At 40.4% G+C, this 25,585-nt stretch overlaps 1 protein-coding gene across 2 annotated transcripts in view; it reads right to left on the reverse strand.

The window, feature by feature from the left end:
• Positions 1-13,341: 13,341 nt before the first annotated feature.
• Positions 13,342-25,585, reverse strand: part of NDUFAF6 (NADH:ubiquinone oxidoreductase complex assembly factor 6) — a 29,896-nt gene continuing 17,652 nt past the window's right edge. For both annotated transcript variants that reach the window (XM_054020832.1, XM_054020833.1), the window contains 4 exons: positions 23,104-23,237; positions 20,991-21,092; positions 13,871-13,927; positions 13,342-13,489 (listed from right to left, as the gene is read on the reverse strand). In XM_054020832.1, coding sequence (XP_053876807.1) covers positions 13,361-13,489; positions 13,871-13,927; positions 20,991-21,092; positions 23,104-23,237 — 422 coding nt within the window. In that variant the 3' untranslated portion in view covers positions 13,342-13,360. The remainder of the gene's footprint in view (positions 13,490-13,870; positions 13,928-20,990; positions 21,093-23,103; positions 23,238-25,585) is intronic.

Genomic DNA, 25,585 nt, shown 5'->3' on the forward strand with positions numbered 1-25,585 from the left:
ACTGGAGTATTGTGTCCAGTTCTGGGCACCACATTTCAGGAAATATGTGGAGAAATTGGAGAAAGTCCAGAGAAGAGCAACAAAAATGATTAAAGTTCTAGAAAACATGACCTGTGAGGGAAGATTGAAAAAAATGGGTTTGGTTAGTCTGGAAAAGAGAAGACTGAGAGGGCACATGATAACAGTTTTCAAGTACATAAAAGGTTGTTACAAGGAGAAGGGAGAAAAATTGTTCTTCTTAACGTCTGAGGATAGGACAAGAAGCAACGGGCTTAAATTGCAGCAACGGAGGTTTAGGTTGGACATTAGGAAAACTTCCTGCCCGGGTGGTTAAACACTGGAATAAATTGCCTTGAGAGGTTGTGGAATCTCCATCATTAGAGGTTTTTAAGAACAGGTTAGACACACATCTGTCAGGAATGGTCTAATTATTACATTATCCTGCCTTGAGTGCAGGGGACTGGACTAGATGATCTATTGAGGTCCTTTCCTGTCCTATGATTCTATGATTAAATACAAAATAAAACCTTCTACCCGGTAGACTAAATCAGGGGTTCTCAAACTGGGGGTCATGACCCCTCAGGGGGTCACAAGGTTATTACATGGGGGGTCACAAGCTGTCAGCCTCCACCCCCAAACCCTGCTTTGCCTCTAGCATTTATAATGGTGTTAAATATATTAAAAAGTGTTTTTAATTTATGGGGGGGTTTGCAGTCAGAGGCTTGCTATGCGAAAGGGATCACCAGTACAAAAGGTTGAGAACCACTGGACTAAATGCTACATTTTATGTACGAAATCTTACACTTGGAGCAGCATTTTTGATGGGTGCCACCTGGAACTGGGATACCATTGAGCCCACCTGACTCACCAGCCTGGGCTCCCTTTATACTGTACTGCTATGACAGGCCCTCAAGCCCCCTCCAGCATACATACAGGTAGGGACACACCCAGCTGCAGCTACACACAGATGCTGAGATCAGCTCTGCATGGGAAGGCTCAGATAAGGCATGTCCCAGTTCCTAAGCACGCACCCCACTTTTGGAGTGTAAACCCAAAATTATACCATCTTGCGCTGCACAGGGAATTGTGCAGCATAAGATCATGAAATTTGCCCCCACCCTCAATGTGGATGAAAATATGCAACAGTTTTCTGCCCCCAGTTATGATTTCCACACACTGGTTTTAGACAAAACAAAAACAAGGTACAAAAGAGGTACAACAAGGTACAAAAACTACAAAAGATAGATTTTAAGTGATTATAAGGGATAGTAAACAGATCAAAGCAGATTACTTAGCAAATAAACAAAAAAGCAATCTAAGCTTAATATACTAAAGACATTGGATATAAGTAGCAAATTCTCACCCTAATTGTTTTTTTAGGCAGTTAGCAGATATTCTTGAAGGCAGAGTAGCTGGAACCATTTTTATAGGGGGGTGCTGAGAGCCACTGAACCAAACTGTAAACCCTATATATAATGGAAACCACTTCAAGTCAGAGGGTGCTACAGCACCCCCGCACCTCTAGTTCCAGCACCTATGCTTGAGGGTAAGCTGCACTTGCTTGCAGCTTAAAACTCCAGGTATTCCTTTCACAGGCTAGAAATCCCTCTAGCCTGGGTTCAGCCCTTCTCTCCTAGTCCAGTCTTTGTTCCTCAGGTGTTTCCAGCAATTTTTTGGGGCGGGGAGTCAGTGAAGAACCACGATGATGTCACTCCCCCGCCTTAAATAGCTTTTGCATATGGCAGGAACCCTTTGTCTCCCCACTTGGTTCCCATGCCCGGTCAGTGCAAAAACAATAGTATTCCAAGATGGAGTCCAGTGCCAGGTGACTTGGTCACATACCCCTGTAGGGAGACAGCAGCCATGACTCAGATGCTGTTTGTAGCATCCTCAGGAAGGCTCCCCGGTGGGAGATTAGCATCTTCTAAGACCTATTGTTTTCCCTAATGGCCCTTCCCAGCCAGCATCTAGACTGATTGCATTCTGCCTAATGGACTTTCCCCAGGTATAAACATATTCGTAATAGATGCATAGACAATATTCCTAACTTCAAATACCAAAATGATATATGCATACAAATAGGATAATCATATTCAGTGAATCATAACCTTGAAGAATATGCTGCTACAGCATTATATTAGGAAATCACGTACATTGATATCTACTCACTATGCAGTACAAACTATGGGCATGCAGTCTGCTTCTGGTGGACAACATATAATGAGACAGATCTGGTCAGCAAATTTCAATTGAAAATATAGAAAATTATTATAATAGTTTGTGAGATACTTTGATAATTCAGAATGTGCAGTGTGAAACATTTCATGTTAGTACATTGCAAAATGTTGATATCTGTCATTTTTGCCCCATGGTAAAAAAAATTTCTTCATTTCTGGAAAAAAAAAAAAAAAAAAACACAAAACTTGCCCATACAAAACCAATACAAATATTTTAAAGCATTGTCATTTGTTAGCTTTGACCAATAAAGATCACATTAAGGTGTTGAAATTAAATTAAACAGTAAAAAGTTATAATCATGTTAAACAGTGTTTCTGGCACTGTGAAAAATATGACATTTTCTCATTTTGGGTACCATTGTTTCACCTTGCCTAGAGGCTTACCGCACCACTTGACAGCTCCTCATCTAAATGTACATAAAATAAGCTTTCAAATGATATATGATGTGGGTGTGTGTAGCGTGGGTACATTACATTTCAAAAATATGGCCCTTTTTGGAGAATTGTCACATGCCTATAAGCACAGCCAAGAGTGAGAGTTATATTCTACTCCAACCTGGACATCAGTAGAATTGTTTGCCAAGTTCTAATCAATTACACTTATACCAACCCACTGAAAGCAATGCACAGATGTAAGTGAGGGCCCAATTTGAACAGGAGAGCTCTATTATTGATGGTGTATGAAAAGAACAGAATACAGCTTGACTCGGGTTGAAATCCTGGCCCCAGTGCAATCAGTGGGGGTTTTGCTGTTGACTTCAATGGAGCCAGAATTTCACCCTCCGAGCTCAGAACTAGTTAGAAAAAAATGTTTTTACAGGTAAACTGACCATAGAATCACAGTATCTTAGAATATCAGGGTTGAAAGGGACCTCAGGAGCTCATTTAGTCCAAACTCCTACTCAAAGCAGGACCAATCCCCAACTAAATCATCCCAGCCAGGGCTTTGTCAAGCCTGACCTTAAAAACCTCTAAGGATGGAGATTCCACCACCTCCCTAGGTAACCCATTCCAGTGCTTCACCACCCCCTTAGTGAAAAAGTTTTTCCTAATATCCAACCTAAACCTGCCCCACTGCAACTTGAGACCATTACTCCTTTTTCTGTCATCTGGTACCACTGAGAACAGTCTAGATCCATCCTCTTTGGAACCCCCTTTCAGGTAGTTGAAAGCAGCTATCAAATCCCCCCTCATTCTTCTCTTCTGCAGACTAAACAATCCCAGTTCCCTCAGTCTCTCCTCAAAAGTCATGTGCTCCAGTCCCCTAATCATTTTTGTTGCCCTCCGCTGGACTCCCTCCAATTTTTCCACATCCTTCTTTATAGTGTGGGGCCCAAAACTGGACACAGTACTCCAGATGAGGCCTCACCAATGCCGAACAGAGGGGAATGATTATGTCCCTCGATCTGCTGGCAATGCTCCTACTTATGCAGCCCAAAATGCTGTTAGCCTTCTTAGCAACAAGGGCACACTGTTGACTCATGTCCAGCTTCTCGTCCACTGTAACTCCTATGTCCTTTTCTGCAGAACTGCTGCCTAGCCACTTGGTCCCTAGTCTGTAGCAGTGCATGGGATTCTTCTGTCCTAAGTGCAGGACTCTACACTTGTCCTTGTTGAACCTCATCAGATTTCTTTTGGCCCAATCCTCTAATTTGTCTAGGTCCCTCTGTATCCTATACCCTCCAGCATTTCTACCACTCCTCCCAGTTTAGTGTTATCTGCATATTTGCTATGGAAATCATTGAGACAAGAATGGAGCCCCACAATGCCATTTTTATAGAGTCACTTCAGAGTAGAACTGCAATTTAACATACATAGAATAGATCAGTTATGGTGTTTACATGTGATACTGATATGAGTAAAAGGCAGTCTACAGAAAACTTACTTATATCTTAAAAGACTGTTACTTTACATTAAAAAACAGTTAAAATCAAGTACATCCTGTGTGTTTTTACCCTATACTATACAGATTTCACAGGGGAAACCAGGGGTCCTGACCCAAAAGGGAGTTGCAGGGGGGTTGCAAGGTTATTTTACAGGGGTCGCAATATTGCCACCCTTACTTCTGTGCTGCCTTCAGAGACTGTTGGAGAGTGGCTGCTGTTAGCCAGGTGCCCCGCTCTGAAGGCAGTGCCCCGCCAGCAGCAGTGCAGAAGTAACGGTCGCAATACCATACCAGGCCACTCTTACTTCTGTGCTGCTGCCTTCAGAGCTGGATAGCCAGAGAGTGGTGGCTGCTGATTGAGAGCCCAGCTCTGCAGGTAGCAGCACAGAAGTAAATATAGCAATACCATACCATGCCATCCTAACTCTTATGCTGCTGCTGGCAGCAGCTCTACCTTCAGAGCTGGGCTCCTGGCCAGCAGCTGCCGCTCTCTGGCTGCCCAGCTCTGAAGGCAGAGATGCCGCCAGCAGCAGCGCAGAAGTAAGGGTAGCAATACTGCAACCCTTCCTATAATAACCTTGTGATCACCCCATAATTTTTTGGGTCAGGATCCTTATAATTACAACATTGTGAAATTTCACATTTAAAAAGCTGAAATCATGACTTTTACAATTTTTAAAATCCTGTGAAATTGACCAAAATGGACCGTGAATTTGCTGGGGCCCTACCTAGAAGAAATCAACCCCATTTATCTTTGTATAAATCATAAACTGAAGTTTATGGAATTCCTCTCATAGGTTATCTTGTTCAGAGTTATAGACTTGACAGGACAAATTCTGCTCTGCAGTGAACAAGAATTCTAACTGTAGTGTGCATAATCTAACTAAATATAAAGGAATGTATTGGCTGCTATCTTTGGGGTGCATTCTCTGCACATTTTATTGCTCCTACCTGTAGGAAGAGACAAATAAAGCAGGTTTATTGTGGATGTTATGCTGTGTTTGTATCTTTTCCTTTGCCTAAACAGTAGAAACAGCATCTGATTACTGTTGATTATTGAATGGCAAGAAAAGACCACTGCAGGTCTTCGGTCCTTCAAGAAATGTCTACACTGGAACTGGAAGGTGAAAATTCCAACTCAAGGAGATGTACGGTCCGCTGGGATTGTCCTGGAGGTGGCTAGCCCTTCCCAATGCATGTGCCACCATGACCACACTTCTATTTTTAGCGTGCTAGCTCATGTATGTCTCTTTGTGCTGGAATTTACACCAGCTCTCGTGCAGACGTACCCTTACTGAAAGCACCCTTTTCACTAGGAATAGGTAGTTGAGAAGATTTCTCCTGCCATGGTTGCCAACACTGCAAGGATATGAAATGGATTTCCCACACAAGAGGGTACAAAGTGCACTTGTGAAATGTTCCCATCTGGTTGCTAAGTGCCATATTTAAACTGAGGCAGGAGGGATACTAATCTGTCCTACAATCTCAAATCCTACTCCCCTTCTCTTCATTTTCTGCTTGAGGAGCACACTTTCTTTGGAAAGAAAATTTACACTTGAGCAGCAGTCCAGTGAATTCTGATGTTAGAAGCACAATCTGCCACAGAACTTAAACCAATAAGCCACAGCACAATTTGAACGAGTCTGTGTGGTCAGGAGCAAATTATAAGTTTTTAAAAAAACATGCACAGGTAGAGATATTAAATATTACTGTGTAATGTAATGGTTAAAGATGCAATCTAGTGTCAATGATTGAATCCAGTTGCTCCGATTTTAGATCATCTATCTTTAAAATGTTAGAAATTATATTATTTAAAATAGGCTTTTAAATTCAGTTTCATGTAAATGGAGGAATTTCATACTTGTTTCTGTACCATTTCAGTCTCTATTGCAAGCATAACAGTACTACATTCATAGAGCTGTCTTTGCAACTCAAAGAGATTCAGACTTACTTTACCTTGTTTTTAACTGATTAAATGAGGATTTTCTTAGACCTTTTTTAAATTCTATGCAAGTAGGAGACTAATAACACTGGGAGTTTATAACCAGGCATAGCGCAGGCAGGTTCTCTACCAGCTTTCCTAATGCAGCTCAATCCTGACCTGAATAGCCTATCTATATTAACCATTATAATCATCAGCTCTTCTGTCAATCATGGTAAATTGGCTAGTGGACAATATTTCATAGAGACATAATAGATTAAGCCACCTAGCTGATTTTACTTTTATAAACAAACCAAGATTTGAACTACTGTCACCAGCTATGAAGTCTACTGCACGTGTACTGTGGCTCCCTTTTATTTTTCAGTGAATGTTTAAAACACAGCAAACCTAAATCTTGCAAAATGTTTTGGACTAAAATTTCAAATCAGCAAGTACTTATATTGTGCCTGGAGCGTTTCTGTGTACATCCATGACAATCAGTAAATCTAATCTCATCTATCATGGTATTAATAAGTTGTCTTTATTTTAGTATCTAAATACCAATTCCTGTTCTTAAAAACTGGATTTGTACATACAAATTGGCATTTAGGCACTTATCTGATTTTCACTTGCAAATGCAAGATTTGCAGGCACAACAGGTCTGTATGCAGTTTCTGTAGCCACACCTCAGGCCCCCTGCCTCCGAAAATCTGGCCTAATGAGTCTCTTGCACTCACATATTTCCCCTCCCGTCTGCTCATCTCTAGTGCATATAGCTAGACTTATCCTATATCTACATAGATATATCTTGCATTTCCAGTGAAAATCAGATAAGTACCTAAGTGCCAGTTTACATGTACAAATCCAGTTTTTGATGAGTATTTGTGTTTAGATACCACTGTAAAAGACACCTTATAAATACCATAGATATTGGTATCAATCTGGGCCTTTTAGGGTGTGTCTACTGTGCAGCTAGGAGGTGCGATTCCCAGTGCAGATAGCTCAGCTTGAGCTCGAGGGTTAAAATTAGCAGTGCGATATTGTGGCTCTGGCAGTAGCTCAGCCAGACACTTGAGCTCAGACCCAGGGGATCAGGTGGGCTTGGACTTGAGTGTGTCCTAAACTGCCACCAGTGCCACAATGTCCACACAGCTATTTTTAGCACACAGGCTAGAGCTAAGCTAGCACAAATCTGTCTACTTGTGCTGGGAATCACATCTTCTAGCTGCAAAATAGACATATCCTTAATTGACTTATAAAAAATCCTCAGTATTGAACACTGCCATTTATAGACATCATGGATGTATATCAGGTTGAAAACAGCATTGGGATGTCTGTATAATAGATTTGCTTACTAAAGAAAGTCCAGTGTTTATTCCTGTCTGGTTTTGATTCTAGGAAAACATTGTGGGTTGGCATGTTTAGTAAAAGAGATCCTGAGATTCATTATAGGTTGCCAGTGAATCTGAAGATTAAGGGGGCAGACTGATTCATTGGGTACTTAAGGAAAAATTATGATATTTGGGTTCAGGCTGACAAGCTACAACTGAACTAATTTTAAAAAAGGACAAATCAGTTAGAGCTAAATTAAAGAAAAATGTCCTCGCTTGTCACATTCTGCCTACATACAGTTTAAAATGAGCTGTGGATTGTGCACTGTGTCAAGGAAAGGATTTCTATTTCTAGGCAAATTCCAGCCATGTGTGTGGGTTGTTGAGAATTAGATAATTTGTAGACGTTTTTTACAGTCCCATCTCTTTTAATCTGGCCCCCAGTTCATAGCAGGCGTAAATGGGCCATGTGCTCAGAGTAATGCATACAGGATTGAGTAATCCTTAGCCGCAGCCTGCAGTAAGTGGGTCGTAGATGCTCCCTGAACTCTACAGCAGGCATATAGAACAAGAGATATATCCCACTACTCTTCAGGTGTGGAATTTGGAGGCTAGTGAATCCCTAGTTGCATGAATCTGCTAGCTATGCTCCTGCCACTTCCTCTGGAGTGCTCACAATGTTCCACCATTCACTGCTACACAGACTGTTATGGCAGAAGTCACCCAGTAGAGTGGGCAGAAAGGGGTTCAAGACTCCCACTTACAGGCTTTCAGTATCTGACCCCTGGAGCAGAAATTCAGTTCTCTCTTGCATTTCAGATTTTATGCAAATACAACATGGCCCAGAGAATATGGAATATAACAACTGAAATATAAGAGCAGACTAACTGTCCATTTAGTTACCATCCTGTCCCTAATAGTAGTAAGTACAATATGTTTTAGAGGAGGATGTGAGAGATCAAGGCACAGGCATTAATAATCTGTCCTTAAGGGAAGTTGCTTCCTAGCTCCAGGCAAGTAGGGTCACCCATCTTATACCCTAAAGCGTGAAGGTTAATCTCCTTTTTTATTATTCTGTTTAATGTAACTGTGGATATTAGTCATAATTGCTTAGGATTCTACACTATTAACTTCAATGGGATCTGAGGATACTTAAGGGCCACAGAACTTATCTTCTAAAAATAAATCAGTAGTTTACAGCAAAGGTTCACAGCCCCTGAAATAAAGATGGACACATATCAGGTGAGAAAAGGGAGGTAAATCCTTGGAAAATATGCAATAGTGAAAAATGGAGCTCTTCATGGTAGGGACACTGTAAAAACAGATTGAACACTTATATGGATATAACATCCAGAGTTACTATAGTTCAGGTTTAAAATGATTTTGAAGGAATACAACACAAGTCAACCTCACAGCAATGAACATTAGGAATACATTTTCCCTATTGGCAGATTATGCCAAAGTTACCTCCTGCAGGGCTTCTTGCACCTTCTTCTGTCGTTGGCTCTGCCCCATCCATGCTCTCAGCCAGCAAAGCAGAGCCAGCTAGGAATATGAGGTGGTGGTAAATTGTACCCTTTGAAGAGCTGCTGGAAATTACTCCCTAGCTGAAGCAAGAGGGGAGCATATGGGGAGCTGTGACTGAGTTACAATGGCTCCCAGGATTCCTGGGTTAGCACAGCCTCATTCCACCTTCTATGCAAGGCTTACTGCAAAAGGCACAATCTAGCTCTAAACAGTCCCCAGCACAGTGGTATTACTATTGTAAACTGCAGTTGTTTTGCAAAACTAGTGGACAAAATTGCTCCCCCCTTCTAAAATAAGAGTAGGAGCAGAATGGATCTCATAATTCCCCCTAGAAGGCAGTCCTTGCTGAAGCAATTGACTCTAGAGGACACTGAAAGTGCTTTTAGCATTTTGAGGTAGACCATAACCCTTTCACATTGTTTTCTTGAGACAGCATTAGACGGTAAAGGATAGTATTGTGGTTAAAATATAGGAGTATAGGTCAGAACCTCTTGTCTTTGTTACAGTACAGACTTCTGATGTAACCTTAGGCAAATCTTTTAGGCAAATCACTCAGCTCTTCATGGTTTGGTTGTCACATCTGTACAATGAATACGAACAACTGTCTCCTACAACTGTTGTGAGAATTTATTAGCAATGGTTAAGATCCTTGGATGGAAGTGATAGGGTCAGTCTCCACACTACTTTGTGTTGAATTCAACTGCTGGGTACACAGGGTATGTTTACATTGCAATATAAACCCTTGAGTTAGGAGAACTCAAGTTAGAAGACCATGGTTTATTAAGCTAGGGCTTGAGTGTCTACACTCATTTGTAACCCCAGGTTAGGAATTGTTGAACCTGGGGTCCCAACCTGGAGCTTAGTGGATGATACCAACCTGGGAGGGGTTGCAAGTGCTTTGAAAGATAGGATTAAAATTCAAAATGATCTTGACAAACTGGATAAATGGTCTGAAGTAAATTGGATGATATTCAATAAGGACAAATGCAAAATACTCCACTTAGGAAGGAACAATCAGTTACACACATACAAAATGGGAAATAACTGCCTAGGAAGGAGTACTGCAGAAAGGGATCACAAGCTAAATATGAGTCAGTGTAACACTGTTGCGCCAAAAAAAAAAGAAAGAAAGAAAAAGAAACATTGTTCTGGGATGTATTAGCAGGAATGTTGTAAGCAAGACATGAGAAGTAATTTTTCCACTCTAATCTGTGCTGATATGGCCTCAACTGAAGTATTGTGTCCAGTTCTGGGTGCCACATTTCAGGAAATATGTGGAGAAATTGGAGAAAGGTCAGCGGAGAGCAACAAAAATGATTAAAGATCTAAAAAACATGACCTATGAGGAAAGATTAAACAAAAATGGGTTTGTTCAGGCTGGAGAAGAGAAGACTGAGGAGAGATGCAATAGTTTTCAAGTACATAAAAGGTTGTTACAAGGAAGAGGGTGAAAAATTGTTCTCCTTAACCTCTGAGGATAGGACAAGAAGCAATGGGCTTAAATTGCAGCCAGGGTGGTCTAGGTTGGACATTAGGAAAAACTTCCTGTCAGGGTGGTTAAACACTGGAACAAATGGCCTAGGGAGGTTGTGGAAACTTCATCATTAGAGGTTTTTAAGAACAGGTTAGACACACATCTGTCAGGAATGATCTAATTATTATATTATCCTGCCTTGAGTGCAGGGGACTGGACTAGATGATCTATTGAGGTCCCTTCCAGTCCTATGATTCTATGACTGGGCCCTCTAAGAATAAATTATATGACCAGCAAATTAATTTTTACAGCCATTGAAACAAAGACATGCAACCTATTGCTTTTATACCATTCACTTCCAGAATCAAAACAGAATTTGGGCAACCAGATCAGTCATTTTATGCTTACTAGTCAACAGGCAATGGAAGAGTTTTTCAAAGGCACTAATGGCAGTTATCACTATTTGTGTCTTTGAAAATGTCCCCCAATTAGTCTACTGAAGTACCGACACCAAATCAGCTGGTTGTTCATATCTCTCATGAAGTGCACAAATATGAGAAAATATTTAAGTGAGAGATCCAGAACATAACTAAAAATAGAAAGACTCTAATCCCACGAATGTGGGATTAATTTACATTATACAAGGAAAAAGATTTATTTTCAGTCACCAATTCTGATGGCCATGATTACAAGCAATAAACGATAGGATTATATGGTGGGGCACTGGCAAATTAAGATCTGTACTGAGGTTGAGAGGTACTTAAATTATTTTAGGGCATATTCTCAACTCCATGCACACACATCATTCCTAAATCCAGAGTTATGCATGCACATGAAAGGGGAAAATGGTATCCTAAAGGGTATACAGGAGATAAAATAAATTGTATCATTAAAAAAAGCCTACTGCCATTTGTGATTCAGCATGTTGCTTTATTCTCTAAGGTCACCATAAACTCTCATGTGACCAAACAGAACACTAACTGATTTATACAAGGCTGCTGCCTTTCCCCTCTCCACATGGCCTAGTGCAGAGGGCATTTCAGAGAGGCCCAAGAGCAACAGTTCTAGGGCAGAGTAGACAATTGGAGGTCTCGTTCTAATTCCTGGGGCTGGGGTTGCTTTTTACTAATTCACTGACAAGCTTTCTCTACCAGTATGCTAGCCATTCACTATATCACATGGTTACTAACATTAGCACAGATTAGCCCTTCAATTGATTCTTCTGTAGCTATGGCAGTCAACTCTCCTCAGATCCAGCACTGAAGCAAGGCATTGCTCTGCTTCCAAGCCACGAGTTCAGTGTTAACAACTTATATGTTGGCTATACTGCAGGGTTTTTCCTGTCTTCTCCCACTCAGCACTAAGTTACTGTATCAGTTTCCTGCTGCATTTCAACTTTCTAGAGAGACTCCTCTTAATGAAAGACAGACAGGGCTGCTTCTATTGCCCTGACTCAGCATGGTAGGAAGACGGTTGTGGACCAATTGCAGGATGAGCCAGTTGTAATGCTTTCTATAAAAAAAACAGAACAAATCAGAGAAAATGTGTTGCTGGCCTGTTAGTAGCGCATTAGGGAGCACTGTGGTGGCAACAGTAACTATTTTTTTAAGCAGACCCTTTTGGCAGATTCAAAAACAGCAATGATGAGCCAATTGACTGAAGGGATGGTGATCACAATACTGAACCTTTAAGATTTCCTGACTTCTAGTCCTGGGAAGAAGAATCCAGTGTATTCATACATGACAGCATAATGCCCAAGATGCCTTTTTACTTTCATGCCGACTTTGCTTACTGCATTCGTAACAACACAGAATACAGAGTCAAGGGAAAGTCCTGAAAGAAACTGCTTCAAATTGAAATTTCTCATTCAGAAATAGTGACCTGCAAGACTGATAAATACCTGTATCATTGAAAATATAATCAAGGTAAGAAGCACAGCTTTAGTCTGTCATTCAATGGAATTAGTTTAAATGTTTAATATTGGATTCCCAAAGTTTCCTCCATGGTAACAGATCCTGTGACAGAAAAACCTAAGGCTCATGATCTCAGAAATTCATTATGTAGCACTGTGCAATAAAACACACAGGATCTTGTTATGCAACCAAGCATCTGGGGAGATTAATCCTGATTTAAAAAAAAAAAGAAAGAAAAACCTCTAAATGCAAAATATCTATGCAACAGGAAAAGGATGATAGCAAAGGAAACTACAGGATTTGTGCAACAAACAAAAATGGACATTAGGAAGCACCATTTTATGAAAGAAAACAAATATCAGAAATATTGAGCATTTAGGTTGTTATCTTTAGAGATGCTGAGCACCTAACAATTCCCACTGAAATATGGAGGAACTCCATCGAGAGTTGGAAGTGTCAACATCCAGTATATCTCAGAAGCAGGTTTCTGCCCATGTGGGGACTCAAGAGCAAGGACTTGGGGACAAGATGAAGGCATCGAGAAGGATTTAAGTGGTGGTGCCGTCAAACCAATGGCATACACAAGAAATGTTGCTTTGTGTAATGTGTAATTTGTAAAATACTAAATAATGTTGCTTAGCTGAATACGAGAGTATCGATTGTAAGCTCTTTTGCGCAGGAATCAGGTCTTCTTTTATGTTAGGAAAGCATTTAGCAGATAGCATATGCTGCCAGGAATAAATAGTAAATAATATTAATGGGGGATTATCCCAAGTAAAATTTGGCTTTAAGTAAATAATAAGTGTGGTTATTACAAAAAAAATGACTACAAGAGTAACCTTAGAACAGTTCATATCTATGTGTCTGCCAAATCACATCTGCCTAATTTACTGACAAGAACAAGCTTTTCCTATGATCAGCAAGCTAATAGCTACAGGTCACGCTCATATGTTACTTCCAATTAAGAATAGTTCACAGAATGTATAACAAAATTGCTTATTTAACAAAAACATTTCTATAAAATTATCAGTTTAAAAAAAGCAATTCTCAGTCTGACATGTTAAGTCTATTTTTAATATTTTTTTTTCCAGGATCTAATATATAAATACAATGGTAGTAACGTACTCTTCTTATGTAAGCTTGGATGGAATATGTTGAAATCTACTTTCTGTATTTTATATAAATAATCCTCTAAAGCAACCTAGGGGAAAAAAAAAAAAAGGTTTAGTATGTATAACGTACACAAATAGCTATCAGATACAAACAGCAGTATATGAAATATTATATTATAAACATCTAAACCATTCTTGACAGTCTACGAATACATGGAAACCCTTTTGAGAAATTGTGTCCTTAAAAAATAGTTTTATTTTTCTATTGGTCAGTTAGACATCTGAATCTATATTTAGGCACCTAATTAGGTGGCATAATTTTCAGATGTATTAAGCACCCAGGACTCCCATTGAAATAAAAAAAAAAAACTATTACTAATTAACAATTAACTTGGTGCATTACCATTCATAAACTTGAACTAGTTACAAATTACTTCACCACTTAAAGAATGCACTGTTATCACACTTACTGTATAGAGAAACGCAGGAAATGCTTTAACAGGAACATTTTTACTGAAAGACCTAGCCTGAAAGGAGAAGGAAAAAAAATATTGAGTAGGGAAGTTACCATGTCAAAGTGAATTTCAAATACTGAGTTTTATGGCTGAAACTGGCAAAACTTATGAGCTTAAATCTTTCACATTTGAATATACTGCAATGAAGAGTACAACTTTCTTTATATAAAAAACCAAGCACCATCCTTCAGCATATATAGAAGTAATTACAAAACCAAGTGTCTAATATTGTGAGATGCCTGTTACCATTCCTGTGCCTTTTCGCAGGCTTAAACTGTAGGTAAACTGGTATATTTTTATTCCACATATCTGCTCCCCATGTGTTCTGTTTGTTTGAATACTTTTATTCCTGTTAGCAATGTACGAGAGGGAGGTGGGGGGCTGACTTCTGGTCTCCACATCATAAGAATTAATAACTTGGGGCAGGTCCACACCAAAAACTTAAGTTGACCTGGCTATGTCACTCAGCAGTACAAAAAATTCACATCCCTGAGAGAGACAGAGCCAATCTACGCCTTGGTGTAGGCACCACTAGGTAGTTGGAAGAATTCTTCCATCGACCTAACTACCAGCTGTAACTACAGCAATGAAAAAAAACATTTCCCTCACTGTATCTAGTATCTCTACTATGGCACCACCATAGCTGTAGCACTGTAGCTGTAGTATCTGTAGTGTAGACATAGCCTTAGGCCTGGTCCACACTAACCCCCCACTTCGAACTAAGGTACGCAAATTCAGCTATGTTAATAATGTAGCTGAATTTGAAGTACCTTAGTTCAAACTTACCATGGGTCCAGATGCGGCAGGCAAGCTCCCCTGTCGATGCCGCGTACTCCTCTCGCCGAGCTTGAGTACCGGCGTCGACGGCGAGCACTTCCGGGATCGATCCCAGAAGATCAATTGCTTACCGCCGGACCCGGAGGTAAGTGTAGACCTACCCTTAGGTTCCAATGCTGCAATCAGATCCATTAGCTCAGACCACTGGGTCTGGGCAAAGCCCCACTGATTTCTATGAGGCTCCACATGGCTGCGGGGGTCTGAGACAACAGATCTGACTGCAGGACTGGAGCATAAACTGCAGTTGCATTATTTTTAAATCAAGGTATTGAACCTAAAAGAAAAACCACAAAGAAAAAATTGTCCTTTAATATTTCTTTATTTATAAATACAGGATCAATGTTTTTTCCCAAAAACATTTGTTCTGCTTTTTTAACTTTAAAAATACCAAGAATATCAATGATTGAATTCCCTGTTTTTTCTAAACAGCCCCCTGGAGAACTGGACAAACAGAATGGAATAGTAATAGGCTGAATCTTGAACTACAGCTTTAACAGCCCTCAACTGAAAGGAATATCCCTTAAATATTCCAAAGAGCAGGATTTTTTATTTTAACCTTTGAGGTTACACAGGAGAAATAAAGGACAATTTCTCCCCCCCTCTATCCCCCAGTTTTGGGGGCTAAGTTCACCCTTAACTAAACCTACAATACACTTTTGTTGGTTATATTTACTGGTCATGATGCACGAGCCAGAAAAGGATCCAGCTTGACTTTCCCATGTCTTGCAAGGCTGACGGTTAGAAAAACATCTTTTTGCTTGGTAAACTGAGCACATTTGATGTTGAGCAATTGAGAAGCATACAAAGAAACAAGAGAAGCCATCTTTCCAGAGTTACATTTCAGAATAGAACTATATTTTTAAAAGGAAAAAAAAAAAAGGTGTCAGCAGGACTTAAGATTGTTAAAAGGGACTGCCTTTGCAACAGAACTTTCACTTGTATTCAATACAATTTTGATTGTTTTCATTGTATTTTAATCACAAAGCTTTTAAAGAAAATTACTCTCTTCAATAGCTTATTTTGCCCTCTACTGGTTATAAATTTAACACTCCCTGAGTATCTGCAGTAACTGTCATTGCAGGAGCATATCACATCACTTAGGGCATGTCTACGCTACAAAACTTGCCGGCACAGGTCACATTGGCATAAAGCCGCCACAGTTATTATATTGCTTGTGAATGTGCATACCTGACTCCTTGTGTTGGCAGTGTGTGTACTCACAAGGAGTGTTTGTGTCGATGCACAATGCAGTGCACTATGGGTAAGTATGCCAGTGTACAACTCGCCCCCATCCAGTGCCAACACTTCCCAAAAGACGGTGCAATGCACAGTGGGGCACAAACAAGTCATGCAGGGTGACTGGGACTGTAGGGTGCAGTTCCCATTATGCTACTTTCTCCACCTCTATCCCAGAACTGTTGTGCCTATTATGAAAATCTCACAAACCCACATGGGACTTGTCACCATCTGCCATCTCTGACAGAACTACGAGCCTGCGGTATTGTCATAAGCATTGCATGCACAGGATGCATGATCCTCCAATATCTGCAGAGCCACAAGAGGAGCCAGGAGAAACATCACAATTTCCTGGTGGGCATATTGCTGTAGGACATACAACCATTCAAGATGGTTGGTAGTGTTCATAGAGCAGCTGCAAGCAGTGGAACACTGCTTCTGGGCCCGAGAAAGGTGCACTGGCTGGTGGGATTCCATCCTAATGCAGCTTGGGATGATGAGCTGAACTTTCGGACACGTAAGGCCACATTCAGGGATCAGTGTGCCAAGCTTGCCCCAGCCCTCCAGTGTAGGGACACCAGAATGAGAGGTGCGCTGACAGTGGAAAAGCAAGGGGCTATCATGTTATGGAAACTTGCAACGCTGGATTGATACTAGTCAGTGGGAAATCATGTTGGAGTTGAAAAATCCACTGTGGGAATGGTTGTCATACAAGTGTGCAGGGCCATTAATCATCTCCTGCTATGCAGAACTGAGACTCTCAGCAATATGCAGAACATAGTGGATGGATTTGCAGCAGTGGAGTTCCTGACCCGCAGTGGAGCAATAGACAGCACACATATTCCTATTTTGGCACCAGACCACCTTGCCACAGAGTACAACAGAAAGGCCTATTTTTTGTGATTATGCAAGCGCTGGTGCATCACTAGGGACACCTTACTGACATCAACGTTGTCCTGTCAGGCAAGTGCATGACACTCGCATCTTTAAGAACACAGGACTTTTCAGAAAGTTACAAGCCCAGACTTTCTTTCCTGACCAGCAAATTACCATTGGCGATGTTGAAATGCTAATAGTGATCCTTCGGGAGCCAGCAAACCCCTTGTTCATTAAGCCATATGCTGGCCACCTAAACAGCAACAAGGAAAGACTCAACTACCAGCTCAGCAGGTGAAAAACGACAGTTTAATGTGCTTTTGGTAGATTGGAGGGGCACTGGCATTATTTACTCTCAAGGCACAGAGCAAAACCGCTCAGGGATGCTTTGAAAGAGGACTTTATTGGCAATACACCACAACACATTACTGTGGATTTTGCTCTAGCTGGCCCTGCAGTCTGAAGACCTGTTAGGAATTGTGTGGTGCTTGGTACACATCTATTAATATAACATTGTCAATGCACCTATTAATTTTGTGGTGCTTGCTGTACATATATGATTATTACACTGTATTTGTCACTAATCCTATGAGTTGTGGCATAGTGTACCATAACAACTAACTGGGTACTTTCACTATCACCAGACGTTCTGTAGTATATGTTGTGGCCCCCCTTACCTAACTCTACAGGGGAATGAAAAGCAGATAACGCTACCTTTCTTTGTTGTACCGCTATTTCTTCTAGTACGAGTAAATTAATGAAAAGTCAATAGCTGTGTCCTGCTAAATTGGGAGGTGCCATCACTGTAATAGGAAAACCGTATACACTTACCCAAGCTTCCTTCCCATCAGACTCACCCATGCTCAACTGCCAGGATCAACTGGACTGCGATGGAGTCTCAAACATGTCCTGGCTCATGGCAGAGCTGGACCTCCCAGTTGCATGTCCCACCAAGTATGGCATGCAGCTCCTTGTAAGAGTGGCAGCTAAGCACAGGATTGACTATTGGCCTCCCTGGTCTTATGATATGCCTGACACAGTTTCTTTGCTTTCACACAGTCCTGCTGTCAATTCCTATCATATCTCTTTTCCTGCTTCCCCTCAGCAATCTGCTCATAGATGTCCATGTTTCTACGGCTAGTCCATAGCCATAGTTGCACAGCCTCTTCTCCCCACAGGCCCAGGAGACCCAATAGCTCCTGTCCATTCCAGGCTGGAGTGCGTCTGGAATGCGTAGCCTTCATGGTCAGCTGGGCAGCTGCACACAATAACGGGGAGCTGCTAGGTGTGCTCGCCAATATGGACAATCACGAAAAGGCATTTTAAAAATTCGCAGGGTTTTAAGTGGAGGAACTTCCAGTCTCTGACACCCAGGCAGTGGACTTCTCCACTGTGACCAGAGCAGTCAGTGTTGGGCATTGTAGAACAGCTGCTGGAGGACTGTTAGGGTCAACATAGGTAACACAGCGTCTACATTCGCAATGCATCGACCGCAGTACTTTCTCAGAGTTTACATTGGAGGGAGACAAATTTAAGTGGAGATACATGCACAACTAGGTCAACACAAGGCAGCTTACACTGACCTAACTTGGTAGTGTAGACCAGGCCTTAGTCTAGTCATGGAAAGACCAACCTGTGATCAGTAAATTAAATGAGTAAATTAACTCTACCCAAGTTCCCATGCAGCTGCCCATTAAGCCCTGCGCAGGGGCTCAGGGCTGCGGCGGGGAGAGAAGCCCCTCCCCGGCGGCCCCAGTGCAGGCCTGCCACAGCAGGGAGAGGAGCCCCTCTCCTTGGCCCAGCCCACCCAGAGCGAGCAGCCCCTCCCTTGGCCTGGCCCAGCCCAGGCAGGCTTGGGGGAACCTTCTCTTCCCACCACAGCCCCGGGGCAGCCTGCACCCCAAGCTCCTCATAAACACTAAGACACTCCCTTGCAAAACCTGGCATTGAACCTGGGCATCCTAAATCTTTCCATTCCTCTGCTGTCAGCAAATACCTGTGAAATCCACCAGCAAAAACAAGCATCTCATCCTCCCTCTAGTGACTGGTCCAGATAAAGGATAACAACCCACTACTGCTACCAGTGACTGTTAGTTCCAATGGTCTGAACTGTGCTGATGACCCAAAGTGGAGGTTAACATGGTTCCATATGGTAGAATTCTTGGGGTCAGCTTTTTTTTTTTTTTTTAAGTTAGGAAATTATATGCAAAAATCCTAAGAAGAATTTTAAGGTTGCAAAGTCAAGCATGCAAAACTTAGGAAATGTTAGGAAATGTTAGGAAATACCAAACACTCTGAAAAATCAAGACCTAGTTGTTTCAAATTGGACACCCAAAATTAGTGGACACTTGACAATTTTGACCTTAATCTTTATGTGCCTCTGTTGCCCAGCTGTAATAATAATAATCATCAATCATCATCATCAGCTCACAAAGATGTTGTGATGTATTCAGATACTATAGTGAGAGCACCATAAAAATTCCCATGAGGGAGTTAATAATTTTGTAATTAGTGCAGCGTTTGGATGGTGCTAAATAAGGCCTGGTGTCACACGCCAACTGTGAAGGATAAAAAGAAATATTGAAGACCCATTCATTAAATGAGGCAGGGATGCTGGGGGTCGGGGGTTGTCATTATGTATAATTATGTAATTAAAGAATATCACAATGCATAAGCACAAGGGGGCTGAACTAATGTTGCACAGGCAACCTTAATTCTGGCATTTAACTTTTGAGAGCTTGTCTTTGCACCTTAATGTTCTTTTAATGTAGTTTTTTAATGCAATTAACTAATTAAATGTATACACACACACACAGATTGTTGTAACATCTGGTTAAAAGCACTTCTTGTACTATTTATATTTTCTGGAGAAATGGGGAAATGTACAAGTGCTTATGTAGTATGTACCAAAGTGCTTCTTATAAGCATAGCCCGTATGTTTTATTTTCAATATTTATAGCAACAGAGAGGTAAAGAGTAGGTCTCAGTGTGGCTTCTTAAGTTCAGATCCACTAATTGATCCATGTGAATAACAACCTGTGATAAAGCCATTGCACAAATAGTGAAGTTTGAAACGGTGATCCCAATTAGACTGGCTGTGGGGCAAAAACAAAACCAGAGAAACATTGCTGGTGTAGCTCACTATGCATATAGTAGGTAGTTTCCAGGAAAAAAAAAGTTTGGCACTTAAAGGCAAAATCTGAATGCCTAATAATTATTGCACCTGTGTCCAAAATACACAAAGTAACTCATGCACACAGTCTATGGCTGTGATCCTGGAATCTGATCTGTGCAGGCACACCCTTCCATAACCTACATCTCATAATGACATACAATAGAACCTCAGAGTTATGAACACCAGAGTTACAAACTGACCAGTCAACCACACACCTCATTTGGAACTGGAAGTACACAATCAGGCAGTAGCAGAGACCAAAAAAATAAAAATGCAAATACAGTAACAGTGGGTTACACATAAACCACTAAAAAACCAGAATGTTTAAAACAAAGATTTGACAAGATAAGAAAACTCTTTCTGTGCTTGTTTCATTTAAATTAAGCTGGTTAAAAGTAGCATTTTTATTTTGCACAGTAAAGTTTCAAAGCTGTATTAAGTTAATATTCAGTTGTAAATTTTTGAAAGAACAGCCAAAATGTTTTGTTCAGAGTTATGAACAACCTCCATTCCTGAGGTCTTCATAACTCTGAGGTTGTACTGTATGTGCAAAAGCTTTCAGTCAGTAGTTATACACACATACAGCTATCTCTATATAGATAAATTCATGCAAGTGTGTTACCATAAAGAGAACCTCCATTCAAAAATTGTTTTATTGTTTTAGAATAAGTTTTTTGGTGGGTTTATTCTCCAACTCAAAGGACCAATCAGTTTAACACTACAAGGCTGTACTCCTCAATGTAATTGCAATCAGCACTTTTATGATCACTTTCAGCATAGGCACCCAGGACTGAATAGGCTGGGAGATTGATCTTCTACATGAAGGTAAAAGTGTTTTTAAAATATTTGATGCAATAAATAAGGTCCCCAACAAGACACCACTACATTTTGACAACACTTCTTAACATGAAAATTGATTATATGCTATCAACAAGAAAAGAGGAAGCTCACATGTTCTAGATGAACGTGCGCCTGGCTGGCAATGTTGTAAATTACATCTCTCACATTTTTCTCTTGATTGGCTCTTATGAAATCTTCTTGCGAAACTCCATGCTGAGAGTGAAGAGCAAAAAACAAAACACCCATTTCTGCTTAACAAGAGAGTAGGAAAGCCAGAAGCCTGCCTGGCAGCCAGACTACAATCAAAAATCTGAAAAACGTTTATGCATATTTTTAAAGTAGTCAGTAGGAAGCAAAGCTCAGTGAAGGAAAAGACAGGAAAGAGTAACTAACTCAGTCTTTGCATAAACTGACTCTCTGAATACTTTGTAGTAAACTAGGGATAACTGAGCTACAATTTAAATTCTGGTAATCTGAAATCAACTTCTTGCGCGTCAAGTTAAAAAAAAAAAAAAAAAAAAAAAATCAATCAACTGAGGCTAAGCAGGGTAAAGGAAAAAGTTACGGCTTCACCGGAAAAACAGCTGGTCCATGAAGAAAGGTATTGTCATAGTGCTGGTCTATACTCAGGGCCGGTGCAATCCATTAGGCGACCTAAGCGGTCGCCTAGGGTGCTACAATTTGGGGGGGTGGCGACCGCGGCGGTATTTTGGCGGCAGGACCTTCCGTCGCCTCTATGGGGGGCGGCATTTCGGGGTGGGACCTTCCGCCACCTAGGGTGGCAGAAAAGCTGGCAGCGCTCCTGTCTATACTACAAATGGTACCATGTTTGAACACTTATGGAGAATTGAATTAGGTGACACAATGGTGACAATGACACTGTGGTTAATGCAGACTAAGACAAGTTTTGTTCAGCATCATGTCAACTAACTTACTTATTCACAAGGCTGATTGAATATGGTAAAATTTTATAGTGAAGACAAAGCCACACAGAGGATATGGATTCAAGAGCAATCTGGTGACTCTGACTAGCTGCCAAGATACCTCTTGTCTCTGCAACACTCTCAGTCTGGGTAAGAGGGAGATTACCTTTGCATCCATCTCCTACACCCACCGATGACTGAAAAGTTTCATAGTCACATGCGTGGCTGTGATGGCAGGGACAAGCACAATTCTGTATGGGTGTGTGTATGTGTACCTGGGTATATGATATTAAGTTATATTGAAACAAAGATATGAAAGTTGGAAGGCCCTAATCAGCCCCCATCATGGGTTACTGTTTGGGATGGACGTATCAGCCATTTAATGCTTCTGTGCCATTCACATAATACTGACCTAGCAGGAAAACAAAGCCAAAGGTTATCAAATTTGGAGCTCTTCATTATTCTACACAAAACAACCAAAACTTGCAAATCAAGGATATTAATTCACATTTAAATGATATTCATAGAAGACTAGTGCATGTGCCTTAAACACTGCCACAATTAGATGGATTTATATAAGAGCAATGAGAATGATGTCATAATTTGAAAATGCAAACAGATAAATTATTAAATAAATATTCAATGCCTATGCCTATAGATTTAGCCACAGACTCATTTGAACATTAATGGGAAACTTGTGTTTTAATCCTTGTGTCACTGACAATTACCTGTTAGCGTAAGGGCTACTGAATTCCAGTGCCAGTTAGGTGTTTTCTCTCAAATTGTACAACTAGACCCCACGTGCTATAGCAATGAGTGAGCAAATACTTGTAGTTACTATTGAGTTGCACAGAAAAAGCAAGAGTATGACCACAGCACAGCAAAGAGAGGCTAGGGAGCTCATTCTGAAACAAAGGGAACAACACTAGAAAATTTAGCGCTGGGAGGAAGGAATTGATTCCCATTCCATGTGTATTTCTGCACATGAAGAAAAATCCTAAAATGCTACTGAATTGCATTTTAGTACTAAAAAATTTCAGTGAGCTAGTACTAAAATAAATAAAAAAAAAATCACTCTAATCATACCTCCCAAAAGAAGCAAAGCAATAAGACCAAGAAAAGCCCTATCACTGAAAGAGCATGCTGGGGGTACTGCAAGCCACAGGAACTGAACCTTCTACTAATAGCAACTAGGCTGTTCGACATTTACTTTCTGGTCTAACAGAAAATACTATCTATCTAAAGCTGAGAGATGTAGTTAGAGATACTATATTGTTTGTTCCCAGTCTATACTTTCTTACCAACATACAAATGTCCATAGGAAGAAAGACCTTTCGTCTTTTACTATGATACGGAGTTGCTCTTAAACAGGTGACAATGCCTTGTGCTTTCCCAATGTGACTGGCTGCATGGTCTGCATGGATATCCCGCACACCTGTATTTTCAGAAATAAAGGTTAAAACCACATAACCAACCATAGAATAGTCTGAGTGTAGCATATTAACAAGTCTCATGAGCAGAAACTACACAACTTTTGTATTACAGCTGTTAAGAATATATTTGCCTCAAACAGCATATGTTCACAGATTGTCCTTGAGTCCTAATCTCAGAGGTGAAAGCTAGTAAACTAGCTGACTGATTACTACATTCTGGAGTGAGACATCTCTTAGGGCTAGTCTACAATGCATTTTTTGCACTCGTGTAGCTATATCAATGTAGCTAAACCAGTTCAAACTCCTATTACAGATACACTACACCAGTGTGAAAACTGACTTGCACTGGTACAGTTTACCCTAGTACATCAGTGTAGTTACATCAGTGCAACCCCTTACCCCAGTGAACAAGAAACCAGGAATCAAATTTCAGCAATAAATACTAAGCAAAGCCAAGTGAAATTCAGAATTTCGGTCCCAAAGGAAATTCTAACATTTCAACTTTTGATTTGTCCCAAATCTAGACAAAAATTTGAAATTTTTATTTTTATTTTTTTTTTGCAGAACAGACATTTCTAAAAAAAATTGATTCAGAAATACTGAATTGTTTTAGTAGAAAATGTTGAAATCAAACAAAATATTTTGACATTCTGAAATTGAAATGGAGGGGGAAAAAGGGAAGCGATGTCAAGGTAGACCTCCAAATCGGGAGATGAAGGATGAGGCATCTCTAGAACAAATAACAGAAATATCCAAAACACAAAATGGGGAACTACCCAGATTTCTGTTAGAAAATCAACATGGCAAAACATAAAACATTCAGTAAATTCTTGGAATGTGTTGGGGGCACCTTCTTATTTCAGGAAGTGGAAGAAGTAACCAGAGGGGCACCCATTTTAGTTTTGATTCTGACCAACAGGAGGAATTGGTTGCAAATCTGCAGGTGGAAAGGTGTTTGAATGAAAGAAAGCATGAAATGATAGCATTCATGATTCTGAGGAACAGAAGGAGTGAGAGCAGCAGAACAACAACAACAGACTTCAAAATTGCAGATTTTAACAAACTCGGAGACTAGTAGGTAAGGTCCTCTGGGAAGAAAATCTAAGGAAAAAAGCAGTTCAGGACAGTTAGCAATTTCTCAAACAGACAATATTAAAGGCACATTAGCAAACTATCCAGGCATGAAGGAAAGATGAAAAAATTGTAAGAAGCCAATATAGTTCTTTAATTAACTGAAAATCAAAGAGGAATCCTACAAATGTGGACAGCTTGCTAAGGATGAGTACAAAAAAATACCACAAGAACATAGGCACAAAATCAGAAAAGCTAAGGCACAAAATGAGTTACACCTACCAAGGAACATAAAAGGCAATAAAAAGAGTTTCTATAAATACATTAGGAAAAAGAAAGACTGAGGAAAATGAAGGTCCTCTACCTAGCGGGAAGGAGAACTAATAATGGATGACATCAAGCAGGCTAAGGTGTTTAATACCTATTTGGTTTCAGTCTTCACTAAAAATGTTAATTGTGACCAGACGCTTAACACAATTAACACTAACAAGGGGGTTGGAACACAAGCTAGCACAGGGAAAGAATGGGTTAAAGATAAGTTAGATGTAGTCAAGCTGGCAGGGCCTGATGAAATTCACCCTAGCGTAATGAAGGAACTAGCTGAAACAATCTCAGAACCATTAGCAATTATTTTTAGGAACTCATGGAGGACAGGTAAGGTCTCAGAGTGATGGAAAAGAGCAAACATAATACCATATCTTTAAAAATAGGAACAAAGAGGACCTGGGGAATTATAGGCCAGTCAGCCTCATTTGGATACCTGGAAAGATACTGGAACAAATTATTAAACAATCAATTTGTAAGCACCTAGAGGATAATAGTCAACATGGATTTTTCAGAACAAATTATGCCAAATCAATGTCCTTCTTGACAGGGTTACTGGCCTAACGGATATGGGAGGGTGGGGGGACCAGTAGACATGATATATCTTGATTTTAATAAGGCTATTGACATGGTACCATGTGACATTCTTGTAAGAAACTAGAGAAATGTGGTATAGATGAAATTACTATAAGGTGGGTGCACAATTGGTTGAAAAACTGTTCTAAGAGTAGTTATAAATAATTTCCTGTCAAATTGGGAGGGTGTATCCAGGGAATCCTGTAGGAGTCTGTCCTGGGTCCAGTACTATTCAATATTTTCATTAATGACTTGGATAATGGTGTGGAGAGCATGCTTATCACATATGCAGATTTGAGATGGGAGATTGCAAACACTTTGGAGGACAGGATTAGAATTCAAAGTAACCTTGATAAATTGGAGAATTGGTCTGAAATCA

The sequence above is a fragment of the Malaclemys terrapin genome, chromosome 2 (genome assembly GCF_027887155.1).
Source record: "Malaclemys terrapin pileata isolate rMalTer1 chromosome 2, rMalTer1.hap1, whole genome shotgun sequence".
In the NCBI taxonomy this organism is placed as follows: domain Eukaryota; kingdom Metazoa; phylum Chordata; order Testudines; family Emydidae; genus Malaclemys; species Malaclemys terrapin.